General features: G+C 41.9%; 1 protein-coding gene across 1 annotated transcript in view; it reads left to right on the top strand.

Annotated features, from left to right (window-relative positions):
- Positions 1–7,476, top strand: part of PCLO (piccolo presynaptic cytomatrix protein) — a 535,987-nt gene extending 528,511 nt beyond the window's left edge. The window contains exons 26-28 of the mRNA XM_077807877.1: positions 2,102–2,236; positions 2,847–2,992; positions 7,336–7,476. Coding sequence (XP_077664003.1) covers positions 2,102–2,236; positions 2,847–2,992; positions 7,336–7,476 — 422 coding nt within the window. The remainder of the gene's footprint in view (positions 1–2,101; positions 2,237–2,846; positions 2,993–7,335) is intronic.
- The last annotated feature ends 11,916 nt before the right edge of the window (positions 7,477–19,392 follow it).

Genomic DNA, 19,392 nt, shown 5'->3' with positions numbered 1-19,392 from the left:
AAAACACAGCTCTACCCCCGTCTCTATTTCTGAGTCTTTCAGTACTTGGGGTCCAAGCCTGCAATGTGCTGAATACTGTCAGTTTCTATTGGTTGCTCAGCACTTTGCAGGTTAATACCATTGCCATCTTAAAATCTCACTGAGGCACATCAGATGGAACCGATTTATGGGTAATGGTAATAACGTATCTGACCATCCTCTTCACCAGTCTTGGCTATTGGTAAACCATTTCTGCCACAGTCACAGATCCTAACACCATGGGTGTCATTGCCCTTTCACACATATGTGCTTTACATTGGTGTAATTACACTCAGGGGGTTAGACCTATTTTGCATGAGAAGAGAGTCAAGCTCTATACATTGTGTTAGTGGGTCTGGCAAAAAAAAAATGAGTGCTCTGATTGATGGAATGTAAGTCAAAGCAAAACTCTCATGAATGGATTAAGAGCAGGAGCAGACCTTCAAGGGAAGGTTTTCTGATTGCCAGGCTTGACAGTAATTTCACCTGCCCACATAAGAGCCCCTTCTGTCCCTCTAGGGGTGAAATCCTGACTCCACTAAAGTCAATGGGAAGACTTCAGCTGAGTGAGGATTTCATCCTCTGATGCTACCAGGTGCCAGTCTGTGGTCATTCTGTAATGAGCTGACTGCTTTCCATGACTCAATACAAATTTATTTAAATGGGGAAAACAATATAGTGTGTGAGGATTTTCTCATGGAAATCTGTGCTCCAGCAGCTGGTGCTGTGTAATGGGAACTATTCAAGTGCTGTAATATATTCATGGGACATGGAAGTAGCATCTAAAAGTCACTTTGGGAGTTTTGACGCTTTAAGAAAAGCAAGATTTTGTAGCAATTTGAAAGGCACATGTTTAATTGTTTCCATTCATCAAGATCACTTTTTATGATAACTCCTTGGCACCATCTGCAAGGATTTCCTGGTAATGCATTAAACTCCAGACTGCTGGCACCAAAGAGTTAGACACCAAAGACTCTCACAGACTTCACTGGGCTTTGGATCAGGCCCCAAGTGAAGAAGAAGGTGAAACATTATGTTACACCAGCAAAGTGGCAGGTACAGGTAATCTAGGCACAGCCCCTCTTTGGGGTTATTGCAGAGCCAGGACATGTTCTGCCAGGAGCACCGGGGAGTGCTCATACATCTCTGCCCATTTAAGCAATGCAGCATATCACCCTCCACTCTGGGCATCTAGCCAAGAGCAATGCCTGGGCTGTGGGCCTGCCACTCTGCCTAGTCCATGTGCAGGCTGCACAAAGGTGGAGGAAGGCTCTTTTCTTCTGCCCCCTTCCCTGCACTGTACATGCACATAATGGCTGGGGAAAATATCGTATATCGTCTAAAGGGAATATAATTGCATAGCTTCACATACAAATGTAATGGTTTGACATAGAGTAGTCCTGTCCAGAGAGCTATTAGGGAATTCATGACCGTTCAAAATAATTGCACTTACATGTTTATTGGATGAATTTGATTTTTATAAATCTTTATTGTACATTGAATAATATCCCTTATTCTTTTTGAATGGAGTAATTTCAGAGTCCTGACCTAAAACTTTCAATAGCATCTCAGTGGCTTAGGAACTTAAACCCATTTACTTTCAGTGATACTTAGACAGATCGGGCCCATTTTCAAAAAGTATTTAGATGCCTAAAATGCAGATAGGCACCCAACAGAATCTTTAAAACTCCTAGAAGCGTAACGCCCATGTGAGTTAGGTACCTATGTGCTTTTGGAAGGCCCATTAGGCGCCTATCTGCAGTATTAGCTACTTCAACACGTTTGAAAATCTGGCCCAAAATAACTGTCGCTTTGGAAAATGGGATTAGGCTCCTAACTCACTTTAGAAAATATTCCCTTATTTGCTTCTTGAATTAAATAAGTTCTGATGTCTGTGACTGTATGTGCTACTGTTGACTGCATATGTCTACCCTGTTTGCTTTTATCTAGTCATTGTTTTTATACAGCACCTCTCATTGTAACAAATGAGAAAAGTATAACACAATCTCCTTCCTAAATACAGTACTTAGAGCCCCCCTCCATTTCCCTTCACTATAATGGGTTTTGTTTTTCTGCTTTCCAGGTAAAACCCAGGTGATAGGTGAAATCAAGATTGCATTGAAGAAGGAAATGAAGACTGATGGAGAACAGCTAATAGTTGAAATCCTTCAGTGCAGAAATATCACCTACAAGTTTAAATCTCCAGATCACTTACCAGGTACCAGTCAGAAACAGCTTTATGATACAGTAATGAGCAACAAGCAGGACACTGACTCACACATTTAATGATGTTATTGCCATAGAAAAATCATTTTGTTTGTTAAGCAAAATGACGTATGTTTTTTTTGTTCCTGTGAACATTTTTGATGAAAATGTGTTTTTTGAAATTTTTCTTGAAATGTTTTTTGCATTTATGTCGAATTCAAAATGTTTCAATTTATTGTTGCATTAAAAATGAACGTTTGTCAGTTTTGTGTTTTCACAAAAAAAATAGACATTTCTGGTGAAAATTTCTGTTTTGTCAAAAAAAGGTACTTTTCATTGAAAAAATATTTCAGATGAAAATTTCCTAACAGCAGTAATATTTTGACAGAGCCATAAAGACATCAAGACTGGTTTTGCTGTCAGTGACACCAGTGCAAATCCAGAGTAACTTCCTTGGCTTCAGTGGAGTGACTCTAGTTTCACTCCGGTGTAAATGACAGCAGGATATGGCTCCACGGTATACAGAGGTGTATTTTGTCTCCGTACTTCTCATCCATTGAAATCTGTAGTGACAATGACACCTTAAGAGCACCTGTATCATAGGTTGAATCTTTCTTCCACAGATCTGTATGTGAAGCTGTATGTTGTCAATATCTCTACCCAGAAGAGAGTAATTAAGAAGAAAACCAGAGTGTGCAGGCATGACCGAGAGCCTTCATTTAACGAGACGTTTAGATTTAGTTTGAGTCCTGCTGGGCATTCTCTTCAGGTAATTCTGCATCTTATTACAACATAATTTTATATGTCTTCCATGCTGTGCTTTGGGAATTAGAGATCAAACTCCCATTCCCAGTGACTTGCCTAACAGGTTACTTAAAAAATAAGATTGCAAAGGAAATAGCACCGTTATCTCCACTCTCTTGCTTTCTTTTAGTAGGTTGAATGCAGTGTACCTAATGTCATGTCTTTAGGGGAAGGATGGTCTTGTAGGTGAATTAATCACAAGACTAAGGGCTTGGCTACACTTGCGACTTACAGCATAATAAAGGAGCCCCATACGCACTAGCTCACTACCCATCCACACTGGCACGTAGAGCGCTCTGACTCCGTGGCTATAACGCTGCTGGTACTCCACCTCGGCGAGTGGAATAACGTTTGCTGTGCCCCCGCTGGAGCACTGCTGCGCCACTGTGAATGAGGTGTTGCATTACTGCTCTCTGATTGACCTCCGGAAATGTCCCATAATCCCCTTAGGTCAAGTGGCCACTCTTGTCATTGTTTTGAACTCGCTGTAGGAATGCGGATATGCCCTTTCAAAGCTTTGTTTCTGACAGCTGGCTGCTTATTTGCTCCGGGACAAAGGAACCATTACTGAGGAATGCTGCTTGCTTTGAGTGAGTGAGAGAGAGGCAGGCAGCGGGAGAGGGAGGTCTGCTGCTGTCTGAACTTACAAGACAGCATGCTGACACGCTCTCAGCCCCCCAAAACCCACTCTCTCTCCCTCCACATACACACAACGCACTCCCTGTCACACCCCACCCCCCTGCATTTGAAAAGCACGTTGCAGCCAGTTGCATGCTGGGATAGCTATCACAATGCACTGCTGTTTGCGGCATTGCAAAAGCTGCTAATGTGGCCACGCCAGTGCGCTTCCAGCTGAGAGTGTAAACACTCGGCAGCGTTTTCCCTGCTGTGGTCTTCGAAGGCTGCTTTAACTCCCAGCGCTCTACAACTGCAAGTGTAGCCATGCCCTAAGAGTCAGAAGATTTGGGTACTAGTCACAGCTATGCCTCTGACTCATGAACACAGATTCTGCAAGTTGCATAGTCTCTATTTCCCCATCGCTAAAAGGGGATAATGATATTTACTCAGCTCTGCAGAGAACTTTGAGATCTTCAGATGCAAAATGCTACTTAACAGCCAGGTGTTGTTATCATTTATTAGAAATAATTTACTGAAGCTCAAAGAGATAGATGTGAAGCATAGCGCACTGGAGCCAGCTTGTTTAATTTACAATCTGGCATACATCAAAGCTTGAGTGGAGCTGCACCAGGAGGCAAAATCCCTCTTCCTGCTGCTCAGCATGTCAGTGGGCTGTGCACATTGCCACAGCTCTCACTGGTGCACCCTGCTTTCCTCGGTGTGTCCAGCTAGCTGCTTGGGTTGGTGCAAAGGTAGGCGACAGCCTACGTCTCTTCTTAATTTTCATTACCTGTTAACCCTAATAAAAAGAACAGGAGTACTTGTGGCACCTTAGAGACTAACACATTTATTTGAGCATAAGCTTTCGTGACCTACAGCTCACTTCATCTAAACATAACAATGTCTCTTTATTATAGGCAGGACTGATGGTACCACCTACTATTATTATGGTTGCCCAACATATAGTTACTTATAACGGCCAAACTTTAACCATTTTGGGCTACAATTTTCCATACGGGGTGTCTGCTTCAGGCTGAATTGGTTTGAAAAATGTCGGCCCACACAGCTGAGCTCTTTCAAAGAGGCTACAGAAAATTTATTGTTTTGCCCATGTTAAAAATTTCCGATGACCTTTTCTTTGAAAAGATCTAGTGCCCCTGTGCTTTGCAGCAGGGACTTGAAATTTGGCAGGGGATATTATTTTTGTTTCAGGATGTATTTTTTGCCATCCCCATTGTTCTGTTTGGACCCAGCAGAGAAGTAAATAGGCACAGAGGGAGCTAATAGAAACACAGCCCTCTGCTGTGTGGTGGCTTTTTTGTCCTAGCTGCAAATCAGAAACCAACATGAAAGAGAGGCAAATCAGAAACCAACATGCATTAGGGAGTGGGGGGACTGTTCAAACATTTAAAGGGACGTGCTATCACACCTATGAAAATCTGCTCAAATCTTGCCTTTGAAAAATTGCAGCTCACACATGCTCAAAAGGTTGTTTTGTTTTGTTTTTTCAATTTTGAGCAGCTAAAATCTCCAAACATTCTATCTACTCTGGGCATGCTCCAGCTCAAGGCTGAGCAGCACTTTTCTTGCAATTGCAGCTCAGGGCTTCTGTGGGCAATGCTGGGGTCTGGGCCTGGGTTTGAGACTGAGCATACTGGAACTGAGAACAGTCATTCCTGTGCTCTAAATGCCCCTCCTGCTGGACCCAGGCAATGTGGAGGTAGAAGCTGTCTGAAGCTGCAGAGGGGATAAGAGCTGAATCTTCACGGATGGGGCAGTAGACGAAGGCAAGGAGCTTGAAGGAATAGACTGGGACCAGAGGCTAGGAGGTGGGGAGAAGGAGCCTGGGAGTTGGGGTGAGGAGGTGACTGGGACAAGCAACCTTAATTATGGCATTTCTTAACTTTTGAGTGCTTGATTTTGCAACGTTCATCGTGTTGTTTTGACATAGTTTTCCTGTGTATAATATTTATATAGTGCCTTTCATCTGAGACTTTAAAAATGCATGACTGACACTCATGAAGACAGCCTCTCAACACCTTTATGAAGTATTATTGTACCCATTTTACACATGAGGAAAATAAGGTTGTGACGGGTTGGATCACAGAAACCCCCTTGGGACTGCCAGCTGATGTCCCAAGACTACTTCTGCCCCTGCTTTCCCTGCCAGCTTGGACTCTGGAACCCTGCCTGGTTGTGCCAGACACGCTTCCTGGTTACAAACACAGACCTAGGTCTGAAGCACATCCCACAAACTGCAGGCTTAACTGAAAGCAGCCTAAGAAGTGTTCCTGTCTTTAACACTCAGATGCCCAACTCCCAATGGGGTCCAAACCCCAAATAAATCCGTTTTACCCTCTATAAAGCTTATACAGGGTAAACTCATAAATTATTTTCGCTCTATAACACTGATAGAGAGATATGCACAGCTGTTTGCCCCCCCCACCCCAGGTATTAATACATATTCTAGGTTAATTAATAAGTAAAAATTGATTTTATTAAATACAGGAAGTAGAATTTAAGTGGTTCCAAGTAATACCAGACAGAACAAAGTGAATTACCAAGAAAAATAAAATAAAACATGCAAGCCTATGCCTAATACAGTAAGAAAGTGATTACAGATGAAACCTCACCCTTAGAGGTGTTCCAGTAAGCTTCTTTTACAGACTAACCTCCTTCTAGTCTGGGTCCAGCAATCACTCCCATCCTTGTGGCTACTGTCCTTTGTTCCAGTCTCTTTCAGGTAACCTTCAGGGGTGGAGAGGCTACCTCTTGAGCCAGCTGAAGACAAAATGGAGGGGTTTCCCAGGGGCTTAAATAGACTTTCTCTCGTGGGTGGAGACTGCCTCCTCTCTCCTATGCAAAGTCCAACTCCAAGATGGAGTTTTGGAGTCACATGGGCAAGTCACATGTCCATGCATGACTCAGTTTTTACAGGCAGCAGCCATTGACCACATTCTATCTTGAATGTTTCCAGGAAGACTTCTTATGTGGATTGGAGTCTTCCAAGATCAATTGTTCATTAAGTGTTTCTTGACTGGGCACTTAATTTGCACATTCCTTTCTCAAGAAGCTAACCAAATGCTTCACTAAGGCTACTTAAAATCAAGCAAGTACACAGCCAATATTCATAACTTCGAGTACAAAAATGATACATGCCTACAAATGGGATGAATATATTCAGTAGATCATAACCTTTCCGGAGATATGTTATATGGCATATGTAGCATAAAATATATTCCAGTTATGTTATATTTACATTCATAAGCATATTTCCATAAAGCATTATGGGGGTGCAACGTCACAAAGGTACATAGAGATTAAGTCCCAAATGCACACACCTAGATGTCTAAAACTGGGCTCCCAAAATTATAGGCCATTGTCAAAAATTTGGCCACATTTTGCGTTTGAGCTGAGGATAGACTCCAGGACTGCTGAATTCCATTCATCTGCTCTAGCCAGTAGATCACAGAACAAGGAAGTGGAATAGAGGAGAAGCTCTGCGTTCACTGCATTTCCTCTCAAATGGGGTAATATCCTTGTGTAGTAGGCTGTGCGTTGATGTTTCCTTACTGTTCTACAGGTGCAAACCTAGACGTCAACATTTCTGAATCTTTATTGTACACCAGCAAGTGGTATGTGTAATTAAGCAAATAAGACAATTTTAACCATGGTTTTTTTTCTTCCCAGATTCTGCTTGTCTCCAATGGAGGGAAGTTTATGAAAAAGACACTGATTGGTGAAGCTTATATCTGGCTTGACAAAGTGGATCTAAGGAAAAGAATAGTAAACTGGCACAAACTGATGGTCAGCTCTACACAAACACATTGAGCAGACAAGTCTGCTTAGGGCACTAAACCTTGCAGCGTCTGCTGTAAATGGCATTACTCCAAGACTATAGTTTAATATTGTGTTTAGCTAGGCTTTCAGAATACCAAGTAGGGAAGAGTGAGCTCTGGGCTACATAGCACACTTAAATGAGGGCTAGTCAACTTGTTTTGCTGTAAAAGATAGCAAAGAAAAAAAGTGAGCCCAGAACTAAAAGCGAGGAAGTTTGAAAAGAAGATGGATATGAGGGCTCCTTGACGTTGGACTCTTTGTGGCTGTCAGGAGAGTAACTCAGAAAGAAATAATGAAGGCTTGAAGGCAGCTGTTAATGCAGAGTTTGGCTGCGGCTGGAAGTAATGTGTCTGAGAGAGCAATCTGCGTTTCTGTGCAACCAGAAGGAGATCATTTTATGCAAAAGCACCTAGGATGACTGGTTTTTCAAATCTCACTTATCAGAAGTGTAAAACTTGTTCCTCTGCACCTTAAAATCTCTGATAATTTGTTGTTGTGAGATTATGCCACAGGACACAAACTGCAGGCTGTTTGTAGTGGTGGGAACATTATTTTACATGTTTTTTTTTCCCTTTATGTAAAGAAGATACACTATATAGAGAATCAGATCAAAATTATTTCATTTTTGTTTCCATGCATTAACAATGGGTGTAGGTCTCGGTCCTGGAATGTAAAGAATAAAAGCACACCCGTGGCTATTTTTTGTTTTTGGAGGGTGGTTGGAAAGAGAAAGGATCAAATGGAAATTGCACTAAATAAGGATGGGGGTGGGAGAGAATGTTTTCTGTGCGAATGAAACTGCAATTCATCCTTCCCTTTGGGTCAGCGGTTTACAAAAATGGGTTTGTCTCTTTACAGTTTAAGCACTGAGATCAATGCTATAATTTCAACTATTCCCTTTTTGTCTCCAACCATCAGCCTTACCCTTAGACTGTTTAAAGGCAGTAAAAGTTTAAAATATATAGTATGTACTCTGAAACATTAGACCCATTGTGCTAATGCTACCCTGCTGTTTGTGGAGCTCTGGATCAACAACAACCTCAGCAACACACACACTCCTTCTTGACAGCTAACAAGAAGGAATAACAAAATGTTTACCATCTGGGGATTGAAACATTAATGCGTGTCAAGAATTTCCTTTGAGAATCTCAGGTGAATGACTGAAACTAGTCCATTCAAATGTGGCTTGACAGTTATGAAATATGTAATTAAATGAAGGTCACTGGCAACACTATAGCTTAAGGTTGTGTCGGAGATTCCAAAATAAAAGTTCTATTTTCAGGTGTTTATAACTCAGCGGTAACAATTTCCTTTCGACTGAAACTTTGCATAGGGGATCTTAAACTGGGTGTGATAATTTTCTTCTAACTCAGATTAAAAGAAAAAGGCAAGTACTTTCATCATTCTTAAAATTGTAGAAATATTTAAAATAAATTGGCATGGGATTAATTCCCTTACTGTTCAAAAATGGCTTCATATTTTATACCTTCATATTTTGAAGCGATTTGGCAGGGGATTACCCTGAAAGATCATTGCTTTTTTGTATTTAAAAAGAAAGTGACCAAATGTAAAATGCTGGCAAGTGTTTACTGTGTTTACCCAACAGGAACTTTTCATACACCATTTTAAGTACCCATGTTGTTTTTTTTTACTAGGGTAAAAACATGACTTACATGGTCAATTCAAATTATTCCTTGGGATAAGAATTATATGCTTTAAATAAAATAGGGATAGATGAGAAACCAGATTGACTCTGAAAGAGCTATTGCAGTTGTTTAACTTGATGACACTTTTCTACATATTTTTTTCCATTTATTTATTCAAAATTAAAAATAACACCATGGGAAATGAGTGCAATATAGAGCAATGGGAAAATGTTAGGGATACACAAACCAAAGAAAGACAAGTAAGTCCAAGTTAAGGCTTTGGTGTACCACATTTTACTTGCAACACAATGCATTCCTACCAAAATGCCATAAGTTATCATAAAGACACAACAGCACTGTCAGTGGCAGCATGGCGTGTGCTTTGACTTTTAGTGTTGTGCTTTTGTCAGTGTTTTACCCAACTTCGATCTTATGTAATCACAGTCTGTTGGTGATCATATAAAATATCCTAAATATTGTGATTTATATGGAGAGTAAGATTCTTAAAAACCAAAATCCCCAACCAAACCAAAAATCCCTAAGTGGGATTTTTTTAAAAAAAAAATCTTTCATGTAAGTATTGCTCCTTTGTTGAGTTATTTTAAATGCCTGATGTCTACAGTAAGTCCTTTCTTTTCTGAAATGTCCAATTTCAATTACTGCATGAAGTAAAAGCAGTGAGACGTTCAATTTTGTGCAAACTGCTGGTAATTTTGTTCTTGCTCAGATTTATTATGAAGGCCGCGAGTCATGCTGATGGTTGCTATGGAGATTTCCAGTAGGCGCTAGTACTAACTGGATGGCTTACTAGGAAGCCTATAATCATTATTCTTAATTGACGAAAGTGGGCTGGCATACTTTGCTCTTACATGCATTCACAAATGTTTCTGGTATTTTTATGAAACGGGATTGCTTGTTTGGTGTGGCTGGGGTTGTCCAGGAAAGCCACAGTTACTTTGGAATTAGCTTTCTGAAATGGGTTTAATTCATGCATCTTTATATATTGAAATTCAAGTGTGACTTGTCTGTTGGAATCCCACAGAGAAATACAAAGGATAGTGGCTGTCAGGAAAACTGGTCACTATTAGCAATGGCTTGACCAACAGCAGTAGTGAGAGGACTCTTTTAATTTCATAGTTGTTCTCCTGTGCAAAGAGATAGTGACAGAGCTGGGTCCATACACTTTCCCTTTTGTGAGATTACCATCAATTCAGAGTTCGCAAGATGCTTCCAAAGTGTGCCAAGTTCCTTTTTTGATCAGATCTCTAGGTTGTACTGGAATCATTCTATGCAACACTGTTTCGTGTTTGAATGCATTTTTCTTTTTTGGGTGAATGAAGTCAGGAAAAAAAACCCTTCTTGTGACATTAAAAAAAAAAAAAACCCACCAAACAAGGACTATTAGTATTTTTTACTTTTTTTGTATATATTGCAACATATTCTTTCACCCCTCCCCCCCATTTTATGTTTCTTCTAGTGGCTGAAAGTCCTTAGATGTGGCAGCAGATCTTATCCTCTCTAAATGATTGATTATTAGTGAATTCACACGTTTCTTTGAAGATGCATATTGTGGCTAGGCAATGGCAGAAGCATTTTAATTTGTTTTATTCATACGTCTGCTGAGTCAACAGAGATTGAAGTTGCTTCTTTGTTCAAGGCCTTGTACAGTGGAAACAAGCTGAATTACAAGAAAAAGCACAGTGTATGTGTTTACAAATAACAGGGATTTCTAATGTGGTCATTACTATTATGCATACAATGAGCAACAAACCATTTTCTTTTTTCCTAGTTCACACTAAACGTGAGAGTTTCTATGATGACTGTTGAGCTAGTACATTATCATTACACTTTAAAGGGATAGTATCCAGGGGAAATATGAGTGCTGCTGCTTTATTATTACCCACGTTTTTTACATCATATCTCAGCGGAAGTAATAAGGGCCTGATCCAACGCCTATCGAAGTCAATGGTAATCTTTCCATTCACTTCAGTGTGGTTTTGGATCAAGACCTAGGAATTGATAGAGTTAATTTTCTGGATACATAGGTGTTCCAATGGTTAGATTGTGGGGGATACTGTAGCTGGTAACCAGCTGATATTGATTCTGACTCTAGGAATGAGGAGGAGGAGGACTGCTGGGGAAGAAGAAGCTAGTGTACCCTATAGAAATGATTTAATTAGTATTTAGTTTCATGGAAATATCATAAAGATGTTAATAGTATTTTTTTAATCTTATTATTTGAATCATAACTGACAATATTTTTAAGTACTTTATTTTCATTGCTACAGTGTCTGTATCCCAGATTCCACTAAGTATCTATCTAGATATGTACATACATATATGTATAAGAGAAAAATTGCATCTGTGTAACTGAAACTTGAAGTAATAATGGAACAGAGAGGTAGTTCAGTGTAAGTATCCACCTACATCACATTTGGGGCCCGATCCTGCATTCCTGGTTGCACCCGGGCTGAAGGATTGGGCCTTCTTTTTGAATTGCTAGTTGCCTTTGGTAAGAAAGTAGAAAGAATAAGCAAAATCTGGATACTCTCTCTTTAAATCATAAGATGCATTTTGATGTTTTCCGTATGTTCTGGTTTATCCTTTTTTAAAAGAAGATTAATAAATATACTGATGAGCTCAAAATTATAATATATATTATATATATATATATATATCCATAACTCAGACTACGTGATTTGAGAGAAAGCAGTTTTCTTAATTTGTTACCCTGTAAATAAGTATACATTTTTGTATAACAAATCAAGTTTGAATTATGAATTCCATCTGGTGTCCAAGCATGTGAATGTGAGTATTATTTGACTGTATCTTGTATAGATGTTCAGTGACGTGCTCAGGTGCTCAGCAATAGCTGACTAGCGTGTGTGCTGTCATGCTAGCAGACTATGTGTACAGCGTATCCAATGTTTAAAAAAAATCTACAAAAATACCTTAAAAAAAAACAAACAACAAGAAGAGTAGTCCTTGGAGAAATGTAATGTTTCTTCAATGAATGTTGCATGCATTGATGGTGGTTTGTTAATTTTTTTTTGTTTTGTTTTATTTATTTTGCTTCTGAATTCTCTCAGCAAAACAAAACAAACTTGTTCTAAAAATTGTATAAATTGAGACAAAAGCAGTATGAGAACTGTATACAGAAAATGCTTGTAAATCTGTCTCGGTTTCCACTTTATGTATAAATCCATGTTATGGTTTTGTGGTTGTATACAGGATGTATCTTGAGAACTTATGCAAATTGTGCTGTATAAAGGCTGTTACCCCAGTCTGACTAATAAATATTTAAAATATCCACTTTGGTTTTTTTTTCCCCATTGAATGCATAAATCTATACACATAGGAATTTTGCCGGCCTTAATTCATCCTCCACATTGACTTTAGTGGGCTTACAGTAGGGTTGAATTTAGCCCAGCTGTGATGCTGTACCCAACACCTACCTAGTGAAGCTACCATTCCGAACCCTACATGGGCACCCCCTTCCAAGGTGTTTGCAATTCCGCCATTTTCCCACATTTTCAGTGTTAAATAGGGCTTGCTTTGCCCTAGGGTCCCTCAGACAGATTAGCACCCGCATTCCCCAAGAGGAATCTCGATGCCTTGCCTGTATTCCTCCTGGCGTCTCCCAGATAGCACACTTCAGTGTGATTCTAGCAGCACCCTGGAAGCACGTGCAGCATATTGCCTCCTCCACACCTGGCTAACTCTGGTATAAAGATGAGATGGAGACATGCCCTAGTGCTGTACTATCCACTACTAGGGATCTATCACCCATGACAGCACTAGGAACACACAGAGACAATATTCCCTCCCCACCTTCCAATGGGATTCTGGCCAACTCCAATAGAAAAAGGGAGAATGGACTCCCCTTCTGGTACCCTGTTCCTGGACTATTGTGCTACCCCCATAGCAAGCCTCTATTAACTATTCTTACAATTTATAAAACTATTATAATAAATTATTAAAATTATTTCTGATTTTTCAGCTCTTGAGTCTGTTTGGAAATAAAGAAGTAGTGGCAGCATGATTTAATGAATCCCATGATCAAATTCATTACGAGAACATGAACAAATTAATTAAACTGAGGATTTTCTGGATTCACAGAGGATTTTGAAAAAACATTGGCTGCTAATCCTAAAAAGTTAAATCTGTAATAACATCCACAATTCTCACTCCGCATCAGAAAGTGACAAAATACACTGTTAATACACAAAGATTTTAAATCCTGCTCGAAATGGGAATTGAACACAAATTATTTGCTACAAAGGAGAATCAAGATTATATGAATTATGACATATAAAAAGAATAAATCAGCAAGAAGTGTGTGGAATACAGAATTCCTTTTCCAAGCCACATGAATTGTTCAGATGTTTTTTACAGAAAATTTTTGCAAACTGCAGTTTCCAGACCTGCTTTGAGATAAATGCATCCAGAAATGGCAAAGTACAAGGGAACGGAAAACCTTATGGCTTTAATCTGTCATGATGTTTATAAGGTGCTGTGTTGTAGTAGCCATGCTGGCCCCAGGATATGTAAGAGACCTGATATGAGCGGTACTATCTTTTATTGAACTAAATTCTGTTGGCGGAAGGGACTGAGGAGAAGCTAATAAAGCAGATAATTTGGAGGCATGGCCTGGGAAAGAACAAAACTGGCTGCATCCTAGTAATATTCAAGAGAATTACTGTCAGTGCAGCCTGTTAAATTTTCAAGAGCTACCAAAGCACAAGGAAGTTTATCATAATATTTAGCAAGCATTTTTCATTCATAGACTTGCATGTGGGAACAAAGTGAGTAAGCAGATCAGGTGACTTCCTCCAGTCTCATTGTGTGTTACACAGAGCCAGTGGCAGAGCTCGGGTCTGCTTTCCAGTCCATACCCAATCAATCAGACCATGCCAAGCAGAAGACATGTAGGCACATAGGTCACTTTATCATAACACACTTACGTGCCTAGGAAATTTGGGTGCCCACAGGGATAAGTGGCAGCTGAATGGGTGCTTTGAGAATCTCTATTTGAATTTAGGCACCAAAAGTGGCAGTTAGCCACCTAATTCCTCTGTGTAGCAGCAGCAGGGCCAGGAATACCGTAAAATCCGCAGAATAGTTCCAAATTGATACATTGACTTTCTATTTTTGCCAAACCATTATGTTATGGCAGCACTGATTTTGAGCACCTTTTCTTTTTCTTCCTACCTCCGACACATCGTAATATGCACATACTTTGGAATCTATTTTCCTTCATCATTAACCACCCTTGACGTAAGCAGGTACCTGCTGTGCTTTAGAATGCCTTTGAAGAAGTCCTAGAATCATAGAATATCAGGGTTGGAGGGGACCTCAGTAGGTTGTCTAGTCCAACCCCCTGCTCAAAGTCATTTGTGGATTCTCCTTCCCCGTGCAACAGTGGATGGACGCCTGGAAGTTCCTGTCTCTTCAACCGTCTCTCCTCCTCTGCTTCCTTCTCTTCAGCCTTCTCTCCTCCTCACCCCTTCCAGCTATGTCTAGTCCCTCAGGTAAAGTGGTTATTTCATGCAGGATACAGCATACTAGGAGTAGCCTAATGACCTTCATGGGGCTGTACTTTAGTGGCCCCACACTGGACAGAGGGAAATCCCTCCACTGCATCTTCAAGATGCCAAAGGTTCTCTCTATCACTAACTGAGTGTGTTTGTGGACACAACTGTATCGCTCTTAAGCCTCAGTTGTTGGGTTTCCTATGGGTGAGGCGCCAGGGCTGGAAGGGGGATCCTCTGTCACCTCTAAGGGTCTGTGATGGGGTCCACTCACCCCGCATTGGATGGGGAAGGGTTAACCCTATATTGTGGGCTGAGACAGCCACACCCCCTCAACTCTACTGGGAATACTCCAAATGCACTAGTATAAAAGGGAGCAGCTTAGCTTAGTGGGGGGAGCTGACCGCTGGAGAGGAAGGATGGACGCTACAGGCTCCAGCCAAGGATCAGGCCGTGGGAACCAGAGATGCCGCAACCCATGCAGATGTCAGGTTACCCACAGAGGCCCTGCAGAGTCCAGAGTTGCTGGGGACAGTGCAGCCCAGGGAACCCAGAGACAGAGAAGATGCCCAGACCGCAGCAGCGTGAACCATGGTAGGAAGCAGCACAAGGGAATTAGATCGTAGCCCAGCTAGTGAACCAGAACTTTGAGTCAGTGTGTTTCGGTCAGACCCCTCCTCCCCGCTGACTCAGTGGCATGCGTTCTTGCCACTATCAGGGGCTGGAGCCTCCCCGGGATGCTACCACCCCCATTTTGTGCATGGCGGCCCCCTTCCCCAACTGAGGCCACTATGCCTTACTGCCCTGCTAACAGATGTGGATGTATTGACTTTGGCCACTACGCCTTACTACCCCGCTAACAGAGGCGAATCTATGGACTTTGGCCGTTAGGCCTTACTGCCCTGCTGAATCACGTAAATCTAGTGACTTTGGCTGCTGGGTCTTACTTCCCTGCTAACTGGGGCTAATGTATTGACTCTGGTCATTGGGCCACACTGCCCTCCTAACAGGGGCGCATATACATTAGGATTAAGGCATCTGTCCCCATGGTAGGGTGGCAGTGTGTAAAGGTGGTAGTGTCCAGTAGAGCAGTCCAGTATTGCAGCCAGAACATGCTGTGGATTGGGCTTGTGTGGTTGATGCATGTGGCGTGATTGGTGATGCGTGGGGGAGGTGAGTTCCCCATGTCTTACCTTACCAGTGTGGCTTTCTCTAAGGAAGGTCCACGATAGACAGGGTCTTCTCTGTAAGACGATTGCAAGAAAAGTGCAGAGAGAAGTGTATTCCACTGTACATGGCTTTTATAGATTTAATAAAAGCCTTTGATAGAGTTAGTCATCAGGACTTTACATTGTTTTGAAGAAGCCTGGTTGTCCACCTATATTGCTAAACCTTGTGAAATCCTTACAAAATGGCATGAAGGCAACTGTAATATAGGAAAACCAAGGGTCTGACTCATTTAACATCAACAATTGAGTAAAGCAGGATTGGATACTGGCTCCTACATTGTTTAATATTTATTTCTCATTCCTGCTTCAACATGTGTTCCACGATGTTTGAGAGGATGTGTCTTAGCGCTAGACATGATGGAGGTTTGTTTAAAGATATTGCAAGGTTCAGAGTTAAGGTGAAGGTGAAGGAGATCATCATACGGGACCTATTGTTTACAGATGATGCACTCCTTGTGGCTCACAATGTTAACACTTTACAACATCTTATGACCAAGTTATCTGACTCATACAAAATCTTTGGGCTAGCAATAAGCTTGAAGAGGACTGTTGTCATGCACCAAGGCTCTTCAGAACCAGCTCAAGATACCACCTTTGACGGCATTTGTCTGGATGTTGTTGACCACTTTTGCTACCTTGGCTCTACTGTTACCAGCAACGTAGATCTTGATGCTTAACTTGACTGTAGAATTGGCCAAGCAGCCAGGAACTCTGGTCTTTTGCAAGACAGAGCTTGGAACAATAACAAATTGTTAACTAAAGTGAAAAAAACATATTTATTATATGTGTTTTATCCACTCTGCTATATGGCTCAGAAACATGGACAACTTATGGCTAACATACCAAAAGACTAAACAGATTTTAAGTCAGATGCTTGCGTAAAATTATTTTAATAAGATTATCTTGCCATCTTATTCAAATAATTTTGAATGACAAATGACAGAATGACAAATATGGAAGTGTTTTAAATTGTGCTGGTATGTCATTCATGGGAATATTGATTAGTAAGAAAAGTCTCAGTTGGCTTGGACATGTCAAGCGGATGCTGGATTACAAGATAGTGAAGAGTGCGTGGTACTCTGAAGCTCACAAAGGGTCTAAAAAGAGAGACAGTCCACAGTACAGATTTTGGAATTCCTGCAAGGATGACTTAATATCCTTTGGAATCTCTGTGGATGGTTGGCAGGGTCAGCTTGTCGATGGAGCGAGGCGTTGCGAGGCCAACTGGCTCAAGCTTTGTGGTGACCGGCGTCAGAGGAGGAAAGAATCTATGGCTGGGATTCAGGGCATTGCTAGGGTGTGGGTAGATGGAACTGTCACACATGCATCAGACTCCGCAGTCATCAGATAACTCGAAGGCATACACACCGTGCTCTGTAAAGAGTGACAGTGTCATAGACCTAACAGACACCCATAGGGAAACTCTCCTTGGTGCCTGAGACCAAATGAACAGCATGCAAGGTATTTGGCTATGACATCTAGAAATTCCATTCTGACATTGCATGCTGCCATCATGTTCATTTCATAATCCCTGTGTCTGTTCATACACACCTGGGCACCCTGTTGTGGCTTCCTGAGGTTCACGTATGTGTCATTGACCGCTCTGAACTGAAGGGAAGTATGTGTTTTGGTAGAATTCTGTCATGGTTCTCCTCCAGGCGGGTGGCTCTGCAGGGAACTGAGTGTATTGTATTAACCTGCATGGCTGACTGTAGGAAAGTGACCAGAAAGTGATCAGGTACCCTTGAAGTGCTTGAGTCACTGATTCCGGTGATCTGGGCAGTGACCCAGTCCCCACTAAGGCAACAGCAGTGCTTACCTTTATGGGAATGGGACTGCATGACTCCTGTGGGTAGCAGTGGCTAGGTCCTCCTGAAGGATGTCACACAGGTGGTACGTAGTGTCTGGGTTGAAGTTGTCGTGCCCTATGCAGGCCCAGTCTGAGACCCCTATAAAACTGCAGGGAGGTCAGATGATGCAGATATTTCCTTGCATATGGTGAGATCTGGCCTGTGCTGCAGCACTACACTGCTATTGATCATTATTAGTACATCCAACTCTCCAGCCTTCCCAGCACATGATCCCTTCCCCCCTTCTGTCCCCAGGCATCCAAGCCCACTCCCTAGACCTGTCCCAGCTCTCTCGCTCTCTCTCTCTTTCTCTCCAGACTCTCTCTCTCTCCAGAACTGAGGTTCCCCTTCCCTGCCCCACCCCATCTGGCTACCCCAGATATTCCTCACCTTCACCCCTGAATTTGACCTACTACCTAACCCCCTGCACAGATAACCCGTCCCTCATTCCTGATCAGCTACCTGTAAGGATTGATGGGAATTCAACCCAGGCCTGGAGGGCTCCCAGGCAACCAACGTCCCCACGCTGCCACCCAGCAGCAGCTATATCCTGGCTGCTCCCTGTGACTCAATCTGCAGAGACTGAACACCACAGAAAGTTCCACCTTGAGTGATCTGGCTGACAGTGGGCTTAGTTATCCCTGACTGGCTCCTTGATCCTAGATAAGCTCATGGGGTGTACCTAGAAGTGTCCAGGCAACAATGTGGATTCCTGGCTAGCAGCCATGACTGTCCTGCATCTGAACTCTTGGTATTGATCTTGGTTCTGATTTGGATTCTTTCTGCCAATCAGCCCCCAGAACCGCAACACGGACTCTGATATCTGATATTGACCCTAGGCCTGATTCCTGACTCTGTCTCTCTCTAACCCTCATCTTGATTCCGATTCTCAGCCCGGTTTGACCCTCAGCTTAACTCTTTTGGCTCTTGATCCTGACACTGGCTCTGACCCCTGTCTTTATTTCCTGGCTCCTCAGCTCCCGCCACTAGTTCTGACTTTCTCCACACCAAATCCTGGTTCCCAACAGGTTTTTTCTTTCTCTCTCTCACACACATACACATGCTCTTCTTATGATGACCTGTGGCACTGGCTGCATTTTCTTGTGGCTACTCAAATGCCCCTCCACCCAACTGTGGCCTGCATCTAGCCCTCCCACATTGGAGGAGGACGTGTATTGGGTGTTAGCCATTCTCTGAGCACATTTACCAGGTTGGGCCTCACAGGCAAGATAGGTGCTTCTCCATCTGTTTTACCCTGCTTTTTGGCTAGCTCTGGAGTTTAGAAGGGAGATAGATGTTCAGAGGGCTAGAAGGAGGCAGCAGTACGTGTGCCCAAAGGTAGAAATGTAAGGGCCAAAGGGCAGTTAGGCATTTAAGTCACTTTGTGAATGTAGCCCAGAGTCTTATTCTTATTGCAGCTTGTTTTATTTACATTATATGTGCTGGTCTTTGAACAGAGGTGGTCAAATAGCACATGGGTATTCCCCTAATTCAGGAATCTCCCAAACAGCAACACCACCTCAAGAATTGCAGTGTTGTCAGTTCCTGTGATTTTTATGGTGAGTCTAATGATTTTTGGTGATTTAATTAAAGCTTCTAGAGGCCAGAGATTATGTAAGAATTTCAGCTTTCACTTTTTAAAGTAAACTTC

The sequence above is a fragment of the Eretmochelys imbricata genome, chromosome 1, assembly GCF_965152235.1.
Source record: "Eretmochelys imbricata isolate rEreImb1 chromosome 1, rEreImb1.hap1, whole genome shotgun sequence".
Taxonomy (NCBI): domain Eukaryota; kingdom Metazoa; phylum Chordata; order Testudines; family Cheloniidae; genus Eretmochelys; species Eretmochelys imbricata.
Note: the sequence above shows the minus strand (reverse complement) of the source record. Positions and strands in the feature narration are given on the sequence as shown.